General features: G+C 50.1%; 1 protein-coding gene across 1 annotated transcript in view; it reads right to left on the reverse strand.

The window, feature by feature from the left end:
- Positions 1-7,168: 7,168 nt before the first annotated feature.
- Positions 7,169-26,901, reverse strand: part of LOC138522064 (proteasome subunit beta type-9-like) — a 122,030-nt gene continuing 102,297 nt past the window's right edge. Inside the window, exon 6 of the mRNA XM_069635304.1 lies at positions 7,169-7,361. Coding sequence (XP_069491405.1) covers positions 7,234-7,361 — 128 coding nt within the window. The 3' untranslated portion in view covers positions 7,169-7,233. The remainder of the gene's footprint in view (positions 7,362-26,901) is intronic.

Genomic DNA, 26,901 nt, shown 5'->3' on the forward strand with positions numbered 1-26,901 from the left:
AGGCAGCAGCCAATCTTGGTTTGCCATCCCTTACCCCTCAACACCTAACATTGCCCTGGCTCACATGTAGGCGCCAGCCAATTTGTTTTGCCACCCCTTACCCCGCAACACCTTACCTTGCCCTGGCTCACATGTAGGCAGCAGCCAATCTTGGCTTGCCATCCCTTACCCCTCAACACCTTACCTTGCCCTGGCTCACATGTAGGCGGCAGCCAATGTTGGCTTGCCATCCCTTACCCCTCAACACCTTCCATTGCCCTGGCTCACATGTAGGCAGCAGCCAATCTTGGTTTGCCATCCCTTACCCTGCAACACCTTACCTTGCTCTGGCTCACATATAGGTGGCAGCCAATCTTGGTTTGCCATCCCTTACCCCGCAACACCTTTCATTTCCCTGGCTCACATGTAGGCGGCAGCCAATCTTGGTTTGCCTTACTCCGCAACACCTTACCTTGCCCTGGCTCACATGTAGGCAAGCAGCCAATCTTGGTTTGCCATCCCTTACCCCTCAACACCTTCCATTGCCCTGGGTCACATGTAGGCAGCAGCCAATCTTGGTTTGCCATCCCTTACCCCTCAACACCTAACATTGCCCTGGCTCACATGTAGGCGGCAGCCAATTTGTTTTGCCATCCCTTACCCCGCAACACCTTACCTTACCCTGGCTCACATGTAGGCGGCAGCCAATCTTGGTTTGCCATCCCTTACCCCGCAACACCTTACCTTGGCTCACATGTAGGCAGCAGCCAATCTTGGTTTGCCATCCCTTACCCCTCAACACCTTCCATTGCCCTGGGTCACATGTAGGCAGCAGCCAATCTTGGTTTGCCATCCCTTACCCCTCAACACCTAACATTGCCCTGGCTCACATGTAGGCGGCAGCCAATTTGTTTTGCCATCCCTTACCCCGCAACACCTTACCTTGTCCTGGCTCACATGTAGGCAGCAGCCAATCTTGGTTTGCCATCCCTTACCCCGCAACACCTTAGCTTGTCCTGGCTCACATGTAGGCAGCAGCCAATCTTGGTTTGCCATCCCTTACCCCTCAACACCTAACATTGCCCTGGCTCACATGTAGGCGGCAGCCAATCTTGGGTTGCCATCCCTTACCCCTCAACACCTTACCTTGCCCTGGCTCACATGTAGGCCGTAGCCAATCTTGGTTTACCAGTCCGCATCTGCCAAACATGGCAAGGTGCTGTGATCAGGGTCTTGCTTGTAGTTGTGACACTGGGACCTGAACTTTGAAACCTTCAGCTAAAGGCACTGAGGGCATTTGACTGGCATTGTGCTGGCAAGATGCACTTTCCTGGAGAATCGGCTGCATGCTTCAATCCATGGAGGCAGAGGAGTCTGCAGGGGTGGGGGAGGGAGGAAGAATCGGCTGCATGCTTCAATACATGGAGGCAGAGGAGTCTGGGGGGTCTGCGGAGGCAGAGGAGTCGGTGGAGGGGCTGCGAGGGGTGGGGGGGGCCCGTTGGAGCTGTTGATGGAGAGGGAGTAAGGGTGACCTACTACTTGTATTTACAAGAAAAGTGGGACTGGAGGTGTTTTTTCAGCCTGTGTGTTTGTGGTTATGTTTTCAGTGTATTTGTGAGTGTGTAAAGTATATGTGGAAGGCTGTAGCTTTCTGTTCATGCAACTATACATGTATATATGCGTATACGGTGTGGGTTCCTATAGGTCTCTGTTGTTCACATACGTGTTCTGGGCGTCACTTTGTAGTCTACTAATAAATAATAGATCTTTCTGCAGACAGTTGCCAACTGCGCCTGAAAGTGAGAAACACAACCAACACATTGCACTGCAGTCGCCATATAGTAACATACAAGGGGGGGGGCTCCCTAGGGTGATATAGTAACATACAAGGGGGGGGGGCTCCCTAGGGTGATATAGTAACGCACAGGGGGCCTACCTAGGGTGATATAGTAACTCACCCGGGGGCTACCTAGGGTGATATAGTAACACACCCGGGGGCTACCTAGGGTGATATAGTAACACACAAGGGGGGCTGCCTAGTGTGATATAGTAACACACACAGGGGCTACCTAGGGTGATATAGTAACACACAAGGGGGCTGCCTAGGGTGATATAATAACACACAAGGGGGGCTGCCTAGGGTGATATAGTAACACACAAGGGGGGCTGCCTAGGGTGATATAGTAACACACAGGGGGGCTACCTAGGGTGATATAGTAACACACAAGGGGGGCTGCCTAGGGTGATATAGTAACACACACAGGGGCTAACTAGGGTGATATAGTAACACACAAGGGGTGCTGCCTAGTGTGATATAGTAACACACAAGGGGTGCTGCCTAGTGTGATATAGTAACACACAAGGGGGGCTGCCTAGTGTGATATAGTAACACACAAGGGGGGCTGCCTAGGGTGATATAGTAACACACAGGGGGGCTACCTAGGGTGATATAGTAACACACAGGGGTGGCTTCCTAGGGTGATAGAGTAACACACAAGGGGGGCTGCCTAGGGTGATATAGTAACACACGGGGGGGCTACCTAGGGTGATATAGTAACACACACGGGGGCTACCTAGGGTGATATAGTAACACACAGGGGGGCTACCTAGGGTGATATAGTAACATACGGGGGGCTACCTAGGGTGATATAGTAACACACATGGGGGCTACCTAGGGTGATATAGTAACACACAGGGGGGCTACCTAGGGTGATATAGTAACACACAAGGGGGGCTGCCTAGGGTGATATAGTAACACACAGGGGGGCTACCTAGGGTGATATGGTAACACACGGGGGGCTACCTAGGGTGATATAGTAACACACAGGGGGGGGTACCTAGGGTGATATAGTAACACACGGGGGCTACCTAGGGTGATATAGTAACACACACAGGGGCTACCCAGGGTGATATAGTAACACACCCGGGGGCTACCTAGGGTGATATAGTAACAAACACAGGGGCTACCTAGGGTGATATAGTAACACACCCGGGGGCTACCTAGTGTGATATAGTAACACAGGGGGGGCTACCTAGGGTGATATAGTAACACACACGGGGGCTACCCAGGGTGATATAGTAACACACAGGGGGGGTACCTAGGGTAATATAGTAACACACAGGGGGGGGGCTCCTTAGGGTGATATTGGTGTCCTTTCATAAAGAACTCACCCATGATCAAGAGCTTCACCACAGCACAGGGGAGGGAGTCTTACAAGGTGAAACCAAGGTCAAGTCATAATGGACCCTGTGGACACTTCCCTCCTTGAAAACAAGGAGTCCTAATAAACTGCTGAGGATTGTAACAAACCCTTGGCGTATTGGCCACAGTGAGGCCAGCATTACTATCCAGGGTCCTGATAAACTGCTGAGGAGTGTAACAGACCCTTGGCGTATTGGCCACAGTGAGGCCAGCATTACCACCCAGGGTCCTGATAAAATGCTGAGGAGTGTAACAGACCCTTGGCGTATTGGCCAGAGCGAGGCCAGCATTACCATCCAGGGTCCTGATAAACTGCTGAGGAGTGTAACAGACCCTTGGCGTATTGGCCACAGTGAGGCCAGCATTACTATCCAGGGTCCTGATAAATGCTGAGAAGTGTAACAGACCCTTGGCGTATTGCCCACAGTGAGACCAGCATTATCATCCAGGGTCCTGATAAACTGCTGAGGAGTGTAACAGACCCTTGGAGTATTGGCTAGAGCGAGGCCAGCATTACTATCCAGGGTCCTGATAAACTGCTGAGGATTGTAACAGACCGTTGGCGTATTGGCCACAGTGAGGCCAGCATTACTATCCAGGGTCCTGATAAATGCTGAGAAGTGTAACAGACCCTTGGCGTATTGCCCACAGTGAGACCACCATTATCATCCAGGGTCCTGATAAACTGCTGAGGAGTGTAACAGACCCTTGGCGTATTGGCCACAGCGAGACCAGCATTACCATCCAGGGTCCTGATAAACTGCTGAGGAGTGTAACAGACCCTTGGCATATTTGCCACACTGAGGCCAGCATTACCATCTAGGGTCCTGATAAACTGCTGAGGAGTGTAATACACCCGTGGCGTATTGGCCACAGCGAGACCAGCATTACCATCCATGGTCCTGATAAACTGCAGAGGAGTGTAACAGACCCTTAGCATATTTGCCACACTGAGGCCAGCATTACCATCCAGGGTCCTGATAAACTGCTGAGCAGTGTAACAGACCCTTGGCGTATTGGCCACAGTGAGGCCAGCATTACCATCCAGGGTCCTGATAAACTGCTGAGGAGTGTAACAGACCCTCTGTGCATTGGCCAGAGTGAGGCCAGCATTACCATCCAGGGTCACAGGGTCACATCCCCAGCGCTTAGTCAGGGTGGCGCTTTGGGAGGCACGGCAGTGGGACGAGGAGGAAAGGGCACCAAAAAGGGGATATGGTCATTCTGGCGCCGGGCCATGGGACAACGTCATGGATGGGCCCTGCCGTGCTGGAAGCAGAGTGCCGAGGGGTCTCGGGATGGGTATAAAGGGAAGGAGCGCAAGGAGCTCTCCATCGTTTGTCTTCCCCTGGCCGAGAACGGTGATCTGCAAAGGCAGCTCAGTTAGCTAAACTTCCCGCCATACCACCCTACAGATTGGAGGTTGAGGGGGTGTGTTGCTGTAGGTTGGGGAACATTACATTCAATTTTTGGTCACTGAAGGGGAGATTTATTGCTGGCTTATGGTATGGTCCAAGGTTCGGAACGGAATGGTGAGGTGTCATGCCAGAGACTAATTGAGCGGTCCTCACCGTTCTGTGCAAAGGGAGCGGTCGGGACTGGGGGTCTGATCAGTTTAGGGGGTCACATATTTCCCTCTGACTCGTTCCCGGAGTGTGGGGGGTGATGACCATTGCCACCCCACCCAGGCTCAAGTAGGTAATTGATGATGTAATGACGATGTAACAGATGATGTAATGATGACTTAGATGACATAATGATGACGTGATTGATGACGTAACAGTTAATGATGATCTGCATATATGGCTTTGTCGCATTTTGGTGCTGTATGCAATATAATAAATGCGGCCTAATGCCTTCCAAAGAATATCTGTGTCTGGTGTCCCTCACTGCCCCTGCCGCCTGCGTCGCCCACAAGTTTGGCTTTTACGTGCAGCTGCTATTGGGGGACTTGAACTTGGTGGACACCTTTTGACTGGGTAACCAGGGGTTTGGGATTCGAGGAAAGCCTGCATCCAGTGAACCCCTTGGAATAGGGTCCTTTAAGACGAGGTAGCAATACTTAGAGATGGATGGGGATGCAGGAATTACTCATACATCAGCAATCAAACCGACTCAGGAAGTTGGCAAAACTCTGTTCTGTTTTATTAGCAATTATCTAAAACAGCGAGAGGTTACAACAGACATCATCCGACGTTCCCTCGAGCTCTCAATGCATTTCTGAAAAAACATTTTTATACAGAAAATTCATCATTGCTGACGTCATCCTACGTGGCAAACTAAGAAAACCTACTAAGGAAAGTGATAGGCTTACAGGGAACATCTAAGTATACGTTCCATAATGGCGGGGGCTTTGATTGGGTTTCTAAGATCAGGTGGACAACTAAGCCCATCCCAAGTGCAAGTCATCTTCATTGTTACAAAATACACAACGATTCATTGGTTACACAAACTATAGGGCTCCTTACTATGTCCTCTATGATTGGTTGACATGCTTGTAGTGTTCTGGAATATTCCAATCACTAGCAGCACGCAAGCTGCTTACCCCAGGTGTTGGGAGGGTCGGCCTGGTCATGCCTCCCCACCCAATTAGCCCAGCACCTATCATCACTCCTACTGTCTGCCATTCAATTAAGGCTTTGAACTTGGCCTGGTAGCGCTCCTCGAGCCTGAGAATAAGAGGGAGAATGAGCATGGTCTGTCTTCTGGTTTCGGTGTAGCCTGACCTGAAGTCTATTTTCATCTGATCATGTGACTAGAGACCACGTTTTCGAGCTCTTCTGTTGCATAAAACACTATTATATGATGAACTCTTGATGCCTTGAATGTTTTTTCATTTCACTAAACAGAAGTGTGTTTCTTTCTCACGTTAATGTAGCTTCTTGAACAGACAGTTAGGCTCATGGTGGCCTCGGCTCTGGGTGCTGGGCCAGCCAGCCTTTCTCGAATTTCTCGTTCCCCATCAGCTATTTTCCAACTGCGCTAAACTCAAGCCCTCTCCATTCACAGGGTTGGAACTTGCTAAGGTGCATTGTGGAACATCCAGATTCTATATATTCCTATGTATATACACTGGTGCATCGCCACAATCTAATTCACTACATAGCCAGCCTCAAGATTACTCTGTCTACTTGCGTTTCAGCATCTGTACAGGTGTAAAATTATTTTGCATTTTCTTCAATGTTTCTTCACACGAGCCTCTTCATTTCGATTCTGAAATGTTGCTTTCCTTTGATACTTCATCCTCATATTCTATAGAGTGTCTGCATTCCGTCTCCATTGACACTTCTTCTGGGCGCGTCAGTTCTACTTCGCATGACGTCACCAGTCTTCTTTCTTGTTTGTTTTCACACTTCTTCCGGGGCGTCTTCCGGAAGACCATTATTTCTTTGTGAGTGCATATATGGTTTTCTCAATGGGTACCTTGTCTCAAGGATTCTTTGCGGTGTGGGCATCCTCACTGGAACTGCACGTGTCGCCACTTCCGGATCCCAGCATATAGGCAACACGGGGGCAGAGCTTTTGGTAGGGGTACTTGGCTTCTCCTCTAGACTAGTGAGACCTTTGGGTGCGCTAGTTGGTTTGTTTGAACTCTCCTTGGGATCTCCTTAAGTGGCCTTTTCTTTTGTTGTGTATGTAAGAATAAACATCTTTAGAACATACTGAGTCCATTTGTTTGTGCAATCCACTCGGCCGTCCATGGCAACACCCAGCTATTGTATGACTGCTGTCATGCTTTGCCCATGTGCAGTGTGTTTGGTCAAAAGACCTTTAGTTGTCAACAATAAAATACCATATCATACCATTTTAAATCATACACTATTATGCTGTGTCACTCTAAATCAGTCCGTTATTAGACTGTATTCTACATTACCCCACATCTATCACCCTATGTCTTCATTGACTCCATATCAATCACTCCATCTGCCACTGCATCACTCCTTATCACGCCTGTATACGATCAGTAAAGGAAGAGTCCGCTGAGAGTTCTGTACAATGGAATGTTTTATTGAAATGCTTCCAGGTAAAGTCATCCAGTTCCGGGTCAAGTGTCATTCATCATAGAATTGTGGTAGGTCAGCACCTGCAATGATTGTGTGTTCACTTCCTGTTTTGGTGATGGTTACCATGTATATCACACCCCCACTGGATCCATCACGTGACATTGCCAGAGCCAGCGCTGTAGAGGAATCAGAAAACATGTACATCTTACTGCAAGAATGGGAGGCATGACAAATCCCATGTAACTTGGCATGTGAGCATTACTCGAGTTATAGGAGGCACGTGCCAGTAAATAAGATAGGTAACAGATCATTAATGTAAGTCAGGAAGCACACAGAAGAGCTACTGAAAATCTGGGTACATGCAAACCTTCTGCAATCCATGGGCATATCAGCATGGGGGAGATATTGCAGATCATGGGCTTGTCAGCATGGGGGAGATATTGCAGATCATGGGCATGTCAGCATGGGGGAGATATTGCAGATCATGGGCATGTCAGCATGGGGGAGATATTGCAGGACATGGGCATGTCAGCATGGGGGAGATATTGCAGATCATGGGCATGTCAGCATGGGGGAGATATTGCAGATCATGGGCATGTCAGCATGGGGGAGATATTGCAGATCATGGGCATGTCAGCATGGGGGAGATATTGCAGGACATGGGCATGTCAGCATGGGGGAGATATTTCAGGTCATGGGCATGTCAGCATGGGGGAGATATTGCAGATCACGGGTATATCAGCATGGGGAGATATTGCAGGTCATGGGCTTGTCAGCATGGGGGAGATATTGCAGGACATGGGCTTGTCAGCATGGGGGAGATATTGCAGATCATGGGCATGTCAGCATGGGGGAGATATTGCAGATCATGGGCTTGTCAGCATGGGGGAGATATTGCAGGACATGGGCATTTCAGCATGGGGGAGATATTGCAGGTCATGGGCATGTCAGCATGTTGGAGATATTGCAGGTCATGGGCATGTCAGCATGGGGGAGATATTGCAGGTCATGGGCATGTCAGCATGGGGGAGATATTGCAGGTCATGGGCATGTCAGCATGTTGGAGATATTGCAGGACATGGGCATGTCAGTATGGGGGAGATGAACAAGTTACTTTCTTACCTGGTAACGTTCTTTCGATGGGATGGTCCGACGACGTATTCCATATCTATGACATGTAATCACCACAGCTGTGCTGCTTCGGAAACTTTTTTCGGCGTCTGCGTCCTGCGTCGATGACGTCGATGCGCCGTCGTCGAGGGCCTCCTCCGACGTCCGACGTCATCCGATGTGATAAGTAGGACGCACGACGCCCATAGCCTCAGTTGTAGTTTTTTCTCCCAGAACGTGTGACACCAGTCAACTGCCAGTCAGACACAAAGCCTTGCGGAACGTAAGCTGCAATCGCAAAAGAAATTCTGCAGCGGGGAAGGCAGGGCGGGAGCGATATGGAATACGTCGTCGGACCATCCCATCGAAAGAACGTTACCAGGTAAGAAAGTAACTTGTTCTTCGAGGGGATTGGGTCCTCCGACGTATTCCATATCTATGACAGACTCCCAAAGCAGTACCAGAGCAAGGAGGAGGGAAAGAATTTAGAATCAAAATTTAGAAAAGCCAATCAAATAGCAGAGCAAAGGACCGCCTTGCCAAAGGCCAGATCCTGTGCTCGGATGGAATCGAGGGAATAGTGACGTACAAATGTATGTACTGAAGCCCAGGTGGCTGCATCACAGATGTTGCGAATAGGAACACCCCTCTGCAGGGCAGTAGACGCAGCCATACCCCTGGTAGAATGGGCCCGCAAGCCAGCCGGTGGGTCCTTACCCGCCAAGCGGTAGCACTCCGAGATGGCCAAAATAATCCAGCGAGACAAAGTCTGTTTCGTCACAGCTTGCCCCAAACGCTTTCCAGCGTAACCAATAAAGAGTTGATCGTCCACTCTGACCCGGGACATGCGTGAAACATAAAAGCTTAAAGCTCTCCTAGGATCAAGCCTATGGACCCTCTCCTCTTCCTTACCAGGATGCGGAGGAGGATAGAATGCCGGAAGAACAACCTTCTGGGCCAAATGAAATTCCGTCACTACCTTCGGAAGAAATGAAGGACGAACTCTAAGGACAACCCTGTCCTTGTGAAATACAGTGAAGGGTGGCTTAACTGAAAGTGCCTGTAACTCACTCACTCTGCGAGCGGAAGTAACCGCAACTAAAAACACAGTTTTCAGAGTTAACAGCCTCAAAGGGCAAGAATGTAAAGGCTCAAACGGAGCACTCATAAGAAACTTAAGAACAAGGTTCAAATCCCAACCGGGCACCAGGAAAGGGGACGGAGGGAATACATTAGTGAGCCCTTTCAGAAATTGTGAAATCAAAGGGATTTTAAAGTAAGAACACTCTTCAGACGAGCGCTTAAAGATGGACAGCGCCGCCAGGTAACCTTTAATGGTACCCACTTGCAAGCCCCTGTGGGCCAAAGAAAGTAAAAAGGACAGAACCATGGGGATGTCACATGCAAAAGGATCCACATTCATAACTCTGCACCAGTCGCAGAACTTACGCCAACGGCAACGGTACAGAGACTTTGTTGCTGGCCTTCGGGCCGAAAGCAACACCTCCATCACGTCTTCAGGGAGGTCCCAATCCCTATACCTCAACCTTTCAGAAGCCAAGCGTGAAGGTTGAGGGATCTGACCTCTGGATGGAGAACCTGACCCCCTCCCGTGAGAGCAGATCGTCTCGGTAGGAAAGACGACGCGGAGGGCAGATGGACAAGTCGAGAAGGTCCGGGTACCACGTCCTCCGAGCCCACGCCGGAGCAATGAGGATCATCCGGGAACCGAACTTCCGTAACCTCCGCAGCACTTGCGGGATGACGGGGACTGGAGGAAACGCGTACAGCAGCGGGAATGACCACTCCACCACGAACGCGTCTCCTAGGGCTCCTTTTGGAGGAAATTCCCGCGAGCAAAACCTTTCGCACTTCCGGTTGACACTGGAGGCGAAGAGATCCACTTGAGGGGTCCCCCAAAGGGCGAAGATCTCCAGGAGAATCTCCTGAGCCAACTCCCACTCGTGAGAGATCGTGCTCTGCCTGCTCAGAGCGTCCGCCGTCACGTTTTCGTCTCCAGCCAGATGAACGGCCGAGATCGAAACTTCCTGCTGGATTGCCCAGAACTCGAGCTGCATCACCTCCCTGCACAGAGGAAGTGACCCTGCCCCCCCCTTTTTGTTGAGGTAGTGCATGGCCACTGTGTTGTCCGTCAGGATCAGGACACTCTTTCCTCGCACAGTCGGCAGAAAAGCCTTCAGGGCTAGCCTGATGGCCCTCAGCTCCAACAGATTGATATGGAGTCTGGACTCCGACGGAGACCAACGACCGCTGACAGTCAGCCCGTTGGCATGAGCACCCCAACCCGTGAGGGATGCATCCGTCACGATCGTCACCTCCGGCCAGGGAAGCCAAAATGAAGCCCCCATCATCAAGTTGCCTTCGACGGCCCACCACAGAAGGTCCCGGGCGACCGAAGGCGGCACCTGAACCGGGTCCGACATCCTGCCGGAGGACTGCGACCATTGCGTTTTGAGCGCCCACTGCAAAGATCTCATCCGCAAGCGAGCCTCTGGCACCAGAAGAATGCAGGATGCCATGAGGCCGAGCAACCTCAAGAACTCGAACGCTGGGAGCGTCTGGGCATGCTGAAACTTGTGCACCATCTGCTGAATGTGAAGAGCCCTCACCTGGGGAGGAAAACACTGCCCCAGGGAAGTGTCGAGCACTGCTCCGATGTACTGGAGCCGCTGTGTTGGCGTCAAATGGGACTTCTTGAAATTGAGGGAGAAGCCCAGCCTGTGAAGGGAGTGGCAGGTGACGGACAGATGATCCAGGACTTGCTCGGGAGAGCACCCCCTGATCAACCAATCGTCCAGGTAGGGGTAGACGTGAATCCCCCCTTGCCTGAGATGCGCTGCCACCACCACCATGAGCTTGGTGAAAACCCTCGGGGCGGAGGTCAATCCGAACGGCAGGACCCGAAACTGAAAGTGCGAGTCGCCAACCGCGAACCTCAGGTACTTCTTGTGCTTGGGATGGATCGGCACATGGAAGTAAGCATCCTTGAGGTCGAGTGACACCAACCAGTCCTGAAGCTGAAGGGCCAGGAGGACTTGAGAGAGAGTAACCATCTTGAACTTGTCCTTCCTGAGGAGTTTGTTCAAACCGCGCAAGTCCATGATGGGTCTCAATCCCCCGTCTTTCTTCGAAATCAAAAAATAAGGGGAATACCATCCCTTGTTCCTCTCCGCTACAGGCACCAGTTCTATGGCGCCTTTCTCCAGCAGGGCTTGAATTTCCTGCGCAAGGAGCGGATCCGGACTCTGCAAAGAGAGGTTCCCCGGTGGACTGTCGCGAGGCCTGTGCCGAAAGGGAAGACAGTAGCCGTGGGCTATGATCTCCAGAACCCACACATCTGAAGTAATGGCACGCCACTCTACAAGATGCTGCGCCAGCCTTCCCCCAACCGGCGAACCATGGGACATGGCCTCATGACTGAGAGGGAGCGGCCGCGGCGTTACCTGAGGGCAAAGAGGCAACTGCCCGAGCGGCCTTGGCACCACGGGTACCCTGTCGTCCACCTCTGGTACCCCTGCGTTGGCCTCTTTGACTGCCAGCTCCTCTCGCTTTACTGAAGGACGAGTAATAGCGAAAGGAACCACCCCTCCACTGCTGTCCCCTAGGACGAAAAGGCGGAGGTGGCGAACTGCAGCGCCCAACGACTTAGCTGCAGCTTTCGAGGTCTGCAACCTCTCAAGGCTCTCGTCAGCCTTGCTGCCAAAAAGGCGTTCCCCGTCAAAGGGCATGTTGAGGAGCCGAGACTGCACATCAGGAGCAAATCCCGACTTCCGCAACCACGCAAACCTGCGTATCACGGTGCTCGCCGCCATGGACCTACTGACGCATTCAGCTAAGTCCAAACCCGACTGAACGGACTCACACATGGCATCCTTACCATCCTGGACCATAGCAAGGAAACCATCCCGTTTGTCCCCTTCGGGAATATGTTCAGCCGCTAACGCAACACAGTTCCACAGAGTGTGTGTGAAACGAGACAAGGCACAAATGGAGTTGGCCGCCTGAAGCGCCATACCACCAGAAGAAAACACTTTCTTCGCCCAGCCATCAAAACGTTTGTCGTCCCTATCAGGAGGGATGGTAGGGTACGACGCCTGCTTTGCCGGGGCCGTGGCCGCCTGCACCACCAAACTCTCCGGAGTGGGGTGCCTGGTCAAGTAGCAGGGGTCGCTACTGGCTGGACGGTATTTTCGCGACAAGGATCTGCCCACCGCCGGGAGACTCTCCGGAGCAGTCCAAGCCGCCGCCACCCTTCTCTGTAAAGCCATATGGAACGGCAGTACCAGATCAGTTGGGGGACCAACATCAAGGATGTCTGTCAGATCATCCTGCACAAACTCCCCTGGGGGAGCAGACCAACCCAAGTACTCAGAAACCCTGGCCATAAGGCGCCGGTACGAGGAGTCGGCATGAGAGCCAGGCTCAGGCCTACAAAACTCCACCTCCGGAGAGGTGTCCAGTCCACTGGCATCATGCAGGGACTGTCTCAAATCATCAAACTGACTATGGCCCGAGACAATGTCATCTGGAACCCGACTAGGAACCAGGCCATCAGAATCCTCATCCACCTCTGAAATATAGTCCAGGTGGCGAAAAGAAGGCACCCGAGAGTGCTTGCTCTTAACCAGAGCCTTCCTAGGGGGTCCACCCGTGCTACGGGGTACCTCCGACACGAAAGGCGTCGATGGCGTCGAGCGAATCGGCGCCGGCGTCGAGAGAACCGGCAGCGGCGCCGAGAGGATCGGCGTCGACGTCGAGGAAATCGGCGTCAACGTCAGATGCAGCGCCTCCAGCATTGGCGGCGTCGACACAGCCCTCGAGGCCGGAGCCCCGAGCGTGTCCCTCGACGACATGAGCGTCGACGGCTTCGACGACTTCCTCGGAGCCGGAGCCTCGAGAAAGCCTGTCGACGCCCTCGACGCCTCAGACGTCGATGTCTTCCTCGAAGACCGTACAGGTGCACACGGTCTCGAACGTGTCGAGGACCGGGACCTGGAACGGGTACGTCGAGAACGAGCCCCCTTGTCCGAACGGGACCACTCCCGTGACTCGTGCCGACCACTCTTGCGAGCGGTGTCTCTCGACCTCACACGACCGACCCCACTCGGGGGCGCGGACGGCGCAGTACCCTGCGATTCAAGAATCGCCAGCATTTTCTTCCCGAAGGAACCCCATTCCTCCGGCGTCGCACGGCTGGTGGGGTAAGCGACGTGCCGGGCAGAGTCCTCCGAAGAGGACCTGGAAGACGACCGGTGTCGGCGCTTCCGAGAATGCCTCGAAGAGGCTGAGGAGTGGCGAGACCGACTCCTAGAAGGAGACCCACGAGACTTCCGACGATGACGCGGAGAGTCACCCCTCGAATCATCCGTCGAAAGCCCCGCAGACTTCGACTTCCTGGGTTTGGACACCCGACCTACCGACAGCTTCTTCTTACGTTCGCGTAAGGCTTTGGACGTGAGCGACTGGCAGTCGACACAGTCATCCGTGTCGTGGGCCTCCCCGAGGCACCAGAGGCAGGCGTCGTGCGAGTCCATCACCGACATCTTGGACCCACACTCCCCGCACTTCTTGAAACCCGGACGCGGGGCCGAAGACGAAGTAGAAGACATCTTCACACGAAGGATATCCACAAAACGAACAGGTTCGAAGAACCGTAAAAGAACAGAACTCAAAAGAGTCGAGGCATGAACCGAGAATCACGAAGCAACACATTCGCGGAAAAAACGGAACTGAGGCTACGGGCGTCGTGCGTCCTACTTATCACATCGGATGACGTCGGACGTCGGAGGAGGCCCTCGACGACGGCGCATCGATGTCATCGACGCAGGACGCAGACGCCGAAAAAAGTTTCCGAAGCAGCACAGCTGTGGTGATTACATGTCATAGATATGGAATACGTCGGAGGACCCAATCCCCTCGAAATTGTAGGTCATGGGCATGTCAGCATGGGGGAGTGTTGCAGGTCATGGGCATGTCAGCATGGGGGAGATATTGCAGGTCATGGGGCATCCAAGCCAATACTGTAAATCAGAGGAGTACCTGAGCATTAATGTGAGATAGGAGGGGCACATGAACACACACACGTGTTACTGCAAATCTGGGTACATGCAAACCTTCTGCAATTCAGGGGCATGTCAGCTTGTCCGATGTGGTAGGAGAGATGAGGAGAGGAAGGCAGATTGAGGATGGGTGGCTAGGGGTGGTAGGAGGATGGAAGGGGGGAGGGGGAAAGTGGAGTAGAGAGTGCTCAGGATGTCCGGGGTTTTAGCAGTGAAGTGGATGGCCAGGGCAGTGCAGGGGGCCTGAGAGGGGAGAGGCGTGGTGGAGACTGCAGAAGGATGAGCTAGTTCCTTGCAGATTTTAAAGAGTTCAGCCGTGTTGTTGGATGCTCCAGAGATGCGAGCCTGGATGTGGGCTCTCTTCTTGGAGCGAATGTGGAGACGATATTGCCTTTGGCGAAGGCGACAGGCCAGTTTGTCAGAGGATGAGCTTGAGGTCTGCCACTTCCGTTCCGCAGCTCTGCGCTTGCACTTAAGGGCTTCAAGATCAGACTCGTACTGGGTGTTGCGCTTGGTAGCATGTTTCAGGCGAATCCACATGACTGGGGCAAGGATATTGAGAGTGTTGGTGATGGCGAGGTGGAGGTTGCTAAGGGCAGCATCGGAGGTAGAGTCTGCGGTGGGAGGGGAGGGGGGTCAAGGTAGATGTGAAGGCAGCAGCTGCATCGGGCGAATGCCAGAGAATGAGGTTGGCAGAGCTGGGGAGGTGAGGCCAGGGGGTCGAGAGGGCCCAAGTGAGAGGATAGAAGGGAGTGGTCTGACCAGGAGAGAAGGGTGGCAAGAGGATAGGGGAGCAGAAGGTTAGTGTGGATGAAGGCATCGAGAGTGTGCCCAGCTGAGTGGATGGGACCAGTGGGGAGAATACAGAAGGAGAGCAAGGTGCAAAGGTCACAGAGGAGAGTGGTAGCTGTGATTGAGGAGTCAAAGTGGATGTTGAAATCACCAAGTAGGAGGAGTTTAGCGGTAGATGACAGGAGCGAGGAGGAGAAATCCACCCATTCTGGGAGGAACAGTGAGATGGAGACAGGTGGTCGACAGATAGTGGAAATGGTCAAGGATGAGGTAGGAGAGATGACCAGCTTGCAGACCGGGCTCTGAAAAGAGTATGGCTGGGTGGGTATGAGGAAAGAAGGGACCAACTCAGGGAAGATCAGCCAACCCCACTGCCATCTCGGTTGGGGCATGGCTTAGAGGTGATCTTGTAGCCGTCAGGGAGAAGGGAGTCAAAAGCAGTGACTGAGCTGGCCTTGAACCATGTCTCGTGAGATTAAGGATGTGGAGGTCCATTCAAGGAGGAGGCAGAAGCCAGCAGAGTGTTTGATTTAAGCATTCAGTGCCTGACTTCGCCTGACCTTGTTACTGGGACATTCATAGAAAGAGTAAAGTTCCTTTGAATGTAGTTGTTTTGTCGGTATGGTTTATGACGGGAAAAGCATTGAGAGGTCTGGGGAAACCAGGGGTCTGGTTGACAGTAGGCTAAGGGGATGTCAGGTAAGGGGTTGTTTGGAAAGGGGGCATGCTATGTCTCACGCTTGGGTAAACCCTCCCCAATCGCAAGGGACCCTCCACCCAGGTGATCCTCCCTCTCTAGCCCGCTCACAGGGGCGGGATCCAAAAGCGATGGCCCAGCCATGGCCACCTGTTTGGATGGTCCCCGAGATCAGGAAGGGAAAAACACCCTGATTTCTTACACCCCGCAAATGTACATAAGCTCAATTACTAAACTGGTTGCGGATACATGGGACAAATTGGTGATGAAATACGGTATTACTTTGTTTCCATACCCTTTCACACCAATATTTCTTTACCCAAGGTTCTCTCTGTGAATGCAGCGCGGAGCTTTCCAAAAGCGCTAGGCGGGGGGTTGCCAGAGACTGAGGGACATGGTTGCAGGGCAACCCGTCAAATCATTTATAGAGTGCAAACAGGGGTTTAGAGTCAATGAGAGGGAAGGATTGCATTACTTCCAATGAAGGCACTGGATCTCGAACTCAGAGGTTGAGCCTGCAGCCACTCGGCCACTCATCTCTATAGAAAAATATATTATGACTCATGACAGCTTTAAGGGATTGATTTCGGGTCTATACAGAACGCTGGTGGTTGCGGGACCCCAGAAGACCTGGCCGTGTATAATGATTACATGGGGGAAAACCTTAGGGAAGGAAATACCCTGGGAACAATGGGACATCCTCTGGAGGGACATTCCCAAAATTGCAAAATCAACCCAATGACAAGAAATGTGGTATACGATTTCATCCAGATGGCTCTACACAGCTGCCAGGCTTACAAGACTGTACCCAGAAGCCTCGCAGGATTGGTTGAGTGGGTGTGGGGGTATTGGCACTTGGTTCCATACATGTTGGAATTGCTCCAAGCTTAAAAGACTGTATCCGGAGGCCTCACAGGATTGTTTGAGTGGTTGTGGGGGTATTGGGGCTTGGTTCCATATATGGTGGAATTGCCCCAAGCTTAAAAGACTGTATCCGGAAGCCTCACAGGCTTATTTGAGTGTGTCGGGGGGAAATTCTGCTGGGGTCGGCGGAGCCGTCCGCGGACCTCCGGGCAGGGAGGCCCCAACTCCTCCCGTTTATTCTAAAAGCACAGAGTATGAGGCACACGCAAGAAGCAAGGTGGTTCTGCTGTTTATTAGGCAAACGGCAGGGATGGGTCAAGGAGCGTACGCGTCCGTCCTGACACACACACACACGTGGGGCTCGCAGGCCCTTTTTACCTTTGTATGACGCGCTACTTGCGTCACCTTGGAAAGTTAGCAAAAAACCTATCGCCACTCTTAATTGGTTGCTCGAGTGGTAGGGTTAGTATAGCATACGTATAGAGAACATTATTAGTGGTCGAGGGTTAGTCAGGTGATATACTTGGGTTGTCCCTTCAACTTGATACATGAAAATTGTTACATGAAGACCCCTGAGGATTGGTCAATGTTAATAGCGTCAGTGATAGGAGCCCCATGTTCTAATTGGTCCGCTCGCGAGCCTCCCAGTCTGGGACCATCGCCGTTCCCAGCTCGCGGTGCACCTGTCCTTTGCAACAATGTTTCACTAGGGTTATGTGTAGACAATGTGAGGATTCATTCACATGTGGGTAGGCCGACTACTCCCACCGTCGCAGATGTCCATTGAATTGTATCAGCCTGAGTCTTGTACCAGGGCTTTCAGGCGTCTCCTTCCCCCTTGCCTTGGCATCCTGTAAGGTTCGGCTTGGTCACGTGAGGTGAGACCGTGTTTGAGACAGAATTCCGCACAATTAATATTGTTTGTCCACTGTGTGCCTGGTTTAATTTGTAGGTGGGATTTTGACGTTGGTCTACAGTGTGTGAAGTTGCAACATCGTGCCCTTGATCGTCTGCTTCTGGAATGCGGGCTTGCAACATTGCGACCTTGGCTTTCTGCTTTCGCCGGACTATTTCTGCGGGATCAGCAACCTGACTCTTGCTCTTTCAACGTCCATTGAAGCTCCCGCTTGCGGCCTACTTGGGCCCTGTGTATAGGTGGAATCGTTTGGTACACAGGCGCTTTAGGTTATCGCACCATATATTCTCATCCCCAGTATCGTGTCTTAATTATAGTCTTTAAGAGGAGCGTAAGCAAGCTTTTAGATAAGTTCATTGTGCGCCTTGCGTTTCTGCGTCTTAGAAAAGCCTATGTATAAAATAATAAAGATGCGTGTCCATGAGTGTGTTTGTCGCCTATGTTATAGCACGGAGTATGTTCTTCGTGTAGATTGGTGTGGGCGTGTACAGTGTGCATGTGTGTTCAGTTGTTGGCTAAGTCGTCATGGCATCTCTAACGATGTGTTGGTTTTAGTCGAGTTGATCCATGTTACAGGTGTCCACATGGGCAGGTCGTCTTGCAGGGCAGGTGGGTGGGCACATCCGTATGTTCTTATACCATGGTATTTGGTCGTCTGGTAGGTGGGCAAATTCATCTCGTGGCGGGTGCTTAGGCCGTGATCCTCTAGGCCAAGCGCGAGGGGGGTTTGGCGGGAGCCTGTTGTTCCATTCTCCCACTTCAGTCCCCCCTCTGGTCGACTTGTCGACCACAAACATATCGTTTTCTTTATCTCCTCTCACCCTCCATATTTTAGTTATTCCTCCTAAATGTCCATAGTGGTTGACATGGTCTTCAAATGACCAATACATATATGCACATGTTCCTCCGGGAGTGCAGTAGACCCATTTCCCGATGTAACTTCTTGGGTTTCTTGGGTTTTCAATCTTCACAGACGGTGGGTCCAGGTGGTTGGTCATTATCTGGTTGCGCAACTTCTCTCTCTCTTTTATTATGGTACCTGTGTGTTGGCCGTCATCCGCTGGCATCAAGGGATGCATGCCAGCCAATTCGATCATCTCGTCTGTGGTACGTGCCTTCCTTGTCTTCCAAAATTTTATTATGATCAAGGTAGCTCCTGCCAAAATAGTACAACCAACTATAATTTTCAGTCCATCTGACAGCCAAGATGGCATCCATGACCATAAAACTGAAAACCAGCTCTCATCCTTTTTTACACCCTTACTTTCATCCATCGTTTTAGAGTGCATCTGGGCCAATTGTGAAACTGCTTCTGTTAGTGTACCATTGTCAGCATCGTTGGCAGGAATGAACGTACAGCATGATTGTCCTATTTTTGCGCAAACTCCTCCTTCCATAGCCGTGAGGAGGTCCAACACATATCTGTTCTGAAGTGCTACCATCCTCACAGCTCGCAGTTCTTCCTTTATTGCGTTAAATCCATTTACTGTAGAGTTTATAGTCATCATTAGTTCCCATCTAGTTATCTGGAGCCACTTTGCGTTTGCGTAAGCCTGGAGTCCTGGATGAATTATTGAGGAAAAGAACATTGCTGCTCTGCTGAATAGTCTGTGTTCTGGCGGAATGGAAGTCAATGACGTTTCCGACCTTCCCCATAGATAATTTCCGGTCAGAGGTTCTCCTTGTCTCTTCTTTCTATTCAAGATGGTATTATTACCGTTGCTTCGGCTCTCTGGGTGTTTAATAGATTGTGCAGATCTCTTCTTCCTCTTGTTCCCTTCATCCATTTTGGGGAAATTCGCCACGTTCACATGTTTCTGGGGTACCACTAGTGATGGTACATTGACGTGCACCATTGTACATACACCATTCCACAGAGGGGGCAGTGTGTGATATGCCTTTTCTCCACAGGCCCAGTAATGGTCCATTATTACTGCTGTTCCTGCTCCCCCCTCAGGTAGCTCCACCATGCTTTCACAGTTGGTGTTGTATCCTACGTCCACCTCTCCCTTATGTTGGTAGCATACCTTAGGTGCAGACAGTGGCAATATTATTATTGGGTCTTCATCCTTTTCTATCCACGTGAGCATGGGTACGTACTTCACCCAAGTTGTCCAACATCTGTGGTTGTGCTCATTAATAGTTGAAGTGGTTTCCTTTGTCACCATGTTACTGCCAACCACTCCTATCTCCCATTTGTTGTCTATGTACACTTTTCCTGTTATAGTCACCAGTGCCCTCTCCCAACATCCTGTTTTGCCAGGAACTTCAGCGGCATACCAGTCGCATGGTAAGTATTGTAGTGTTACTTTCTTTGTTTCTCCTTTTTCAGGACCAGTTGTTATGTATCTGAATGCTTGAGCATGCAAACTGGTCTTGTGGTAACTCAAATAAGTCTTTAAGAAGTTGTTTTCATAGGGATATGTGTCTCGTGTTTTCCACACTAGTTGTACCACCGTCCCTTGGAATCTTCCTTTCGTTTGGAACAGTGCCAGGTATATTATGCATCTTGCCGTCTTTTCATCTATTTCTGTGGCAACAAATGTCCGGGAAGCGCTCATGGCATATGGTATTAGTGAGCAGACGTAGCAGCTGTCCTCTGTTGTCTGCTTCCCTATTTTAGTCATGTGTTGGTACCACATGTTGTTTGAGATGTGTGCCGAATCTTGTATGTAGTTGTCAATACCTTTACTATCTGAGTATGTGCTGCGTTTAGCTCTATTTTGCTTGTGTGCAATATTACTATTATCACCTGACGTAACACCTGTTGCAGCTGGGGGTGGGGGTGTATTAGGTTTGGGTACAGCAATAATATTGGTAGCATAGTTGTACTGCCATACAGAGGCAGCTAAGAACCCGGTGATCATCAAAATCCCTATTATTTTTATTACAAATGCTAATTTCACCGGCATTTTGCTCTTACCGTGCTGCAGTCCGGCAGCGTATTCTTGCGACGATAAAGTTGCCCGCCTGGAAACACTCAAAAATGCTGGTTATTAGTGTTAGTAGTTATGTCTCAAGCCCTCCCTACCAAATAGTCATTCAGTGCCCAGGCAAATAGCTGTTCCCACGCCACTCTAAGCGATCTATCTCTTAGAGCAGGTAGGTATGGGTGGAGGTGGGGCATTGAATGTTCTATGGCCAAGAGGAACGCTGTGTAGTAGACACGCACCCTCTTTCTTTTTAGATACGTTGGCCTCTTTATTTCATACACAAATTGGTGTGACAATTCTTCTGGGTAATTATCGTCTGAGGGTACCATCTATTCCTGGGTAGTGAATTTGTTAGTTGTCTATTACCTTAGCAGTACAATAAGGCGCAATTCCTGCATGTGCGATAGAAAAGAAAAGAAAGCATTCACGTGTTTACATGTGTATATGTGCAAGGCAATGTCCTTTAGTGCTGTTGGTACCGTAATGGGGGTGGGGGTCAATGGGCAGGGGGTTTGGGTCTCAACTGGCGGAAGTTTCTTTGCTCTTTGAGCGTGTGATCATGGGGTGGGCAGCGTGGGGATCACCCCTTCCTTCTTTAGTTACTGTCTCTGGTGAATTTGGGGAGTGACACGATATAGGGGAACTTGGGTCGTTGGCTGTGGCAGAAGTCTCTTCGTTCGTTGGAGGTGTTGTCGTCGTTCTCCCAAGTAACCTGTCGGTGGTGTCGGGGCGGGTCTGGATTTTGTAGATCTTTACGTCGTGTAGGTGATTCCAGGCACGTTTGTCCTGTAGTTTTACTGCCCTTGTTGATACCTCTTCTACCAGATGGGGGCCAGTAAAGCGCGGGTCATTCCACCTCCTGTTGAAATTGCGAAGTAGTACGTGGTCACCTTTAGTAATTTTACACAATCCTTCCTTTTCCAGTTCTTTATCCGCGTTTTCTTGTTGGTTGCTGTTAGACCCGCCCCGTGTGCGCTCGAGCTGTTGAGAAACAAACACTACACTAGTAATCAAAGAAGACACATATTGATACATTTCGTCACCAAAAACATTTGCACTACTGTCTTGGTCTGTAAATGCTCTTGATGTTGGCGTTAGAGGGAGGCCCATTTGGCGTCCGGTAATCACCTCGTGAGGGGTGAGGTGGTGGTCGGACCCTGGTCTATTCCGTAGCTCAAACAGAGCTAACGGGAGGCAATACAACCAATTCTTTTTTGTTGTTTGCTTTATTTTCGCAATTGCTTCCTTTAGTAGGCCATTCAGGCGTTCACATATGCCGTTGGCCTGCGGGTGGTATGCACATGCAAACTTATGCTTGATATTTAGTAAAGACGTGATATGTTGGAACATTTCGTTTGCGAAATGCGGGCCATTGTCTGACCGCAGTACCTCGCACACTCCCCACTTGGGGAAAATTTCTCTCACTAGGAATTTTGCTGCTCTGAATGCATCTGGATGTGAGCAGGGTCCTGCTTCAATCCACCTTGAAAATGGGCATACTACTACAATCATATACCTGTTTCCTTGACATACGTTGATCATATCAACGTAGTCAATATGGAGATGTAGGAAGGGTCCCTCTGGCCGGGGTATAGTACCTTTTATCACCTTCAAGGTGTGACCGGCCGTAAACTGTTGGCATGTGAGACAGTTGCTGATAAAGGCGGACACATGGGAATTCAACTCGGGACAGAACCAGTCTTCCCTAATACGCGCCGCAATTACTTCCTTGCCTGTGTGGGCTGGGTGGTGTAGCTGGCTCAGGGCAGTGGTCAGTAATGCCAGTGGCATTACAATCTTTCCAGTGTTACCTTGACGCCATAGTGCATCAGTTGGTGACATCGTGCATCCTCTCTTCATCCATGTTTCCTTTTCTGCCATAGGGGCAGCTGCTTGTAACTCCATTATTTGTGTGGCCGGGAGGTGGGTGTACCCTTCTCTTATCAACATCTCCCTCGCTGTTCCCCTCCCTCTTTCTGAATCTGGGGGGTTCCATATTTCGCCAAAATACGCAGCATACTTCGCGTGAGCGTCTGCTGCTGCATTCCCTCTTGAAACATGATCTTCTCCATTAGTATGTGCGGTACATTTTACTAAAGCAATTTCTTGGGGGTTATTTATTACTTCAATTAATTCAGCCAATAGAAGGGCATGTTGCACTGGAGTGCCGTCAGCTCTCCTAAACCCTCTCCTCCTCCATTTTGACAGCCCTGAGTGGACTGTGGACGTGACATATGCGCTGTCAGAGTATATTGTCACCCGTTTGTCAAAGCTTTCCTTCAACGCCAAGATCAGTGCGACCAGTTCTGCTGCTTGAGCAGAGTAATGCTGTGGTAGTTGCACACATTTCATCGCCACACATACTGGTACATCCATCATTTTTACCACTGCTGCCCCTGTTCTCCTGATCCCATCCCTCTGGTCAATAGTTGATGAGCCATCAATGAACAGGAGCTCACCCCCCTCTAGTGCGTTTTCTTCAACCTTTCTAGCACATGAGTATATTTCAGTGGTTTGCGTACAATCATGCGCATAATCCCCTTCTTCAATTACTTCTGCTAAGAACCTTGCAGGGTTGACCGTGCTACATCTAACTATTGATAGTTCAGCCCTAGATAATATGATCTCATAACCTGATGCCCTCTGCGTGGTTAGGGTGGACTTAGGTTTGTTCAATATTGCAAATAGCGCATGCTCCACAAATAGTGTCGTTGGGCACCCCATAGTAATTCCTGACGCCTTCTCTACCGCAAAAGCAGCTGCGGCGAGACCTTGTTCGCAAGGAAAATGACCTAACATCACAGGGTCCAAGTGACCACTGTAAAACGCAACTGGCTTGTAGCCCATGCTTGTTTTTTGAGCCAACACTGCTTTCATTACTGCAGAGTCGCAATGTGAAAATATAAAGAATTGTCGATCGTAATCTGGGGTGGCCAGTACTGGGGCAGTTGATATCGCACTCTTTAGTTCATCAAAAGCCTCCTTCATTTCCATTGTCCATCCTAACTTGTTTTCCTCCTTGTTAGCTTCTCTTAACGCCTCAAGCAGGGGTCCTATGTATGAACTGTAATCAAATACCCATGCTCTACAGTAGTTGCACATACCCAGGAACTGTTGTAGTTCTCTCACTGTTTGTGGCAAAGGTGTTTTTGAAATGGCCTGTGCTCTTTGTGGTGCAATCTTTCTTCCATGTTGGGATATAAGTTGCCCAATGTAAAGTACCTGTTCCTGACAGTACTGTAACTTTTCCATGTCTACCTTGTAACCCTTTTCAGCCAATATTGTGAGCATTTTTAAGGAATCCTGTCTGCATTTTGTCTCGTTAGTGCTGCAAATTATTATGTCGTCTACATACTGTAAGACGGTGCTTTCCACTTCGATGTTACCCAAATCCATCTGTATTACTCTGTTAAAGATTGAGGGTGACTCACAGTACCCTTGTGGCAGTCTGGTGTGTTTCCATTTTGCGTTCCTGTACGTGAAGCTTGTCAGATCTTGTGAGTCTGGGTGCAATGGTATAGAGAAAAAGGCATTTTTAAGGTCGATCACTGTAAATCGTGATGCCTCTGCTGGAATGCCACACAATATTGTTGCCGGGTTTGCGGTTATGGGATATTCTGCTTCCACTATGTTATTTAAGGGCCTGAGGTCCTGTATGAAGCGCCAAGACCCCCCTTTAGCCTTGCGCACTGGGTATACAGCCGTATTACATGGTGATTCTGAGGGGACCAATATGCCATTATTTATAAGGGCCGTTATTGTCTCATATATGCCTTCATCTGCCTCTTTCGATAGTGGGTACTGTTTTACTCTGGGTAGTATTGCACCTTTTTTCAATTTTATCCTTACACCCCCTATACTTTTTATACACCCCACATCATAGGGGCTAGTAGTCCATAGTGGTGTTGGTACTTTTGCCATGTCTTCCTCAAAAAAGGTAACTGGAGTGGATGTAGGTGCGTCTAATGCTATTGCAATTTTCTGTGCCACTTGTGTATGTATTACTTTTAGCCATATTTCCACACTCATCATAAACACCATTTCACCTTCCTCCTTTTCCTCTGAAAAGAGCTCCTTGTCTGATACCTGCGTTAGTCTACATCCCTCAGTCAATGCTATTACTGCTCTCCACGCTCTCCCTTCATTGTCTTGGGCATGTACTGCGATGTAATCAGCAGTTGCTATGATGCTTTCTATGCTTACTGGGATCACCTTTCCTTCTTGTTCGTTGGCTGGTGTTTCTGGCCTGAACAAATAAGCTGTAGGCCTCCTCCAAATCTTTCCTTCTATACCAGGCATCCATGCAAATGCCATGTCTGTCCCGTACTGAAATAGTTCACCATCTACTGGCTCAGCCCTAATCGCTGTCTGCCCGCAGTATGCTTGCATAATCTGTCGCGCTGTGAGCATGTTGATCCCTGGGGTAGAGCAAATTATGCCATTCTCCGTAAAGGAGATCGTCATATTTAACCTGTTCATGATGTCCCTTCCCATTATATTCACTGGTGAGGCCCTAGAGTATAAGAGAGGAACTGACATGTCATGATCCCCTATTGATAAGGGAACGTTATCCGTAAAGGGAACCAACCCCTTAGCCCCAGAAAATCCTTGGGTGTTCATGGCTTCGCCTGACATTTTAAATTTACCTTCCCTTATGCAAGACCGGGTTGCCCCGGTGTCAACAAGGAATGATAATTTTTTGTCACCTATCGTTACCTCTATGCGTGGTTCCTCCGCACTATTAGGTGTTACTGACAGGATGGGACACACCAAAGCCGTCTGTGGGCTGTCCTATTGAGGGTACAACGATTGGCCGTTTCCTGTGTAAGGGTTGTGTCCTAGTATCGCTACCCTACCCAGTTGTGTTTGTTGTGCTTGGGGTTGTTGTGTTGTTGCTACCTGCTGCTGTGGTTGTGAGTAGGTCAGTGGTTGTTGTTGTGTTACTATTGGTTGGTGTTCACTTCTCTGCTGCAGCGTCTGTTGTTGTTGTTGTATGTCCTGTGTGGGCCCTAGTTGTCCCTGTTCGTTCCAGAATGGTGTTCCTGGTCTTACTCTACACGTTCGTGACATGTGTCCCACTAATCCACAGCTCCAACATACCGGTGGTTCTCTACTCTGCCATGGGAAGTTTCCTGTGTTGTCCTGGTACACTGGTTGACCGGTGGGGTAGGAATTTCTAAGTCCTCCCACCTGCGGTTGTGTGTTATATCCGTATCCTCTCCCTCTCATTGTTCCCCCTCTTCCCCTGTTCTAATTATAATACCCGGTTCCTGGCATGCAATATCCCCCTCCCGTGTTTGTTGTGTATTGTTGGAGTGGCGGCACCTGTTGTATTACACCCTGTGGTAGTGGTATTTGGGAGGGATCCTGTGCAGCCACTACTTGTGTTGGGTTTTGGGTCGTTGTTGCAGGTGCAGTTATTAAAGCCCCTTCCATTGTGTATTTAGTGAGCTTTTTCTGTACCAGTTTAGCCTCTTCCGTTTTCCTATCTTCTTCCTTTTGTTTCATTTTACCTTGCCATGTCCTACAATGATGTACTATCGTCAGTTGTATTTCTGGCCATGATTTTGCTTCCATTCCCACCACCTTCTTCAATTGTTTCTGAACTCCTTCTGGGAGCCCTTGAACTAGTATATGATAAAATATTGCTGGTGTTTTATCCCATTGTTCTCTAGTTTCCATGCGCCACTTCTCTTGTATTTCCTGGATATAATCAACAGGATCCTCGTTCTCACGCATCTTGCGTGAGGTTATTGCTCCTATGTCTGACGTATCTGGGTACTGTACCCTCAGTGCTTGCCATAATGCATGCCTGCAGTTTGCGAATGGTGCCCCATCGTGCGATGTATTCGTTATTGTAACCCCAGTGAACCCTGCTCTCTTCCAAATGTCATCTGCTGCATCCCCCAATATAGATATTAGAAGTCCTTTTACATCCCCCACTGCCAATTTCTGGCCGGCGGTATGTTTTTCCATTTCATATATCCATTTACCTGCACCTCCACTTAATGATGGGAGCCTACACTTAATGTTTTCTTTGTCTACATGCTTCCAAGGGACGTATTGTGGTCTAACCCCTCCCTTCTCCAGAAGTGGCATTAAGTTGTGTCTCTTCATATCCCTTGGGTTCCATAAAATCGACCCCCCACACCCTTCATCATCTTCCGTCTCCCTTATGTGGTCAGTACCGTCCGTAGTTCCCTCACTCGTAAATCTTTCCTCTCCGACCTTTCCTGTATTCAATGTGGGCATGTGTACTCGTCCTTCCTGTCTACGTCCCGGGAGGTCTCTAAGCCTTTCTACATAGGGAGTCACTTCAGTTGT

Source organism: Ambystoma mexicanum, chromosome 13, assembly GCF_040938575.1.
Source record: "Ambystoma mexicanum isolate Mex_15411 chromosome 13, UKY_AmexF1_1, whole genome shotgun sequence".
NCBI classification, from domain to species: Eukaryota; Metazoa; Chordata; class Amphibia; order Caudata; family Ambystomatidae; genus Ambystoma; species Ambystoma mexicanum.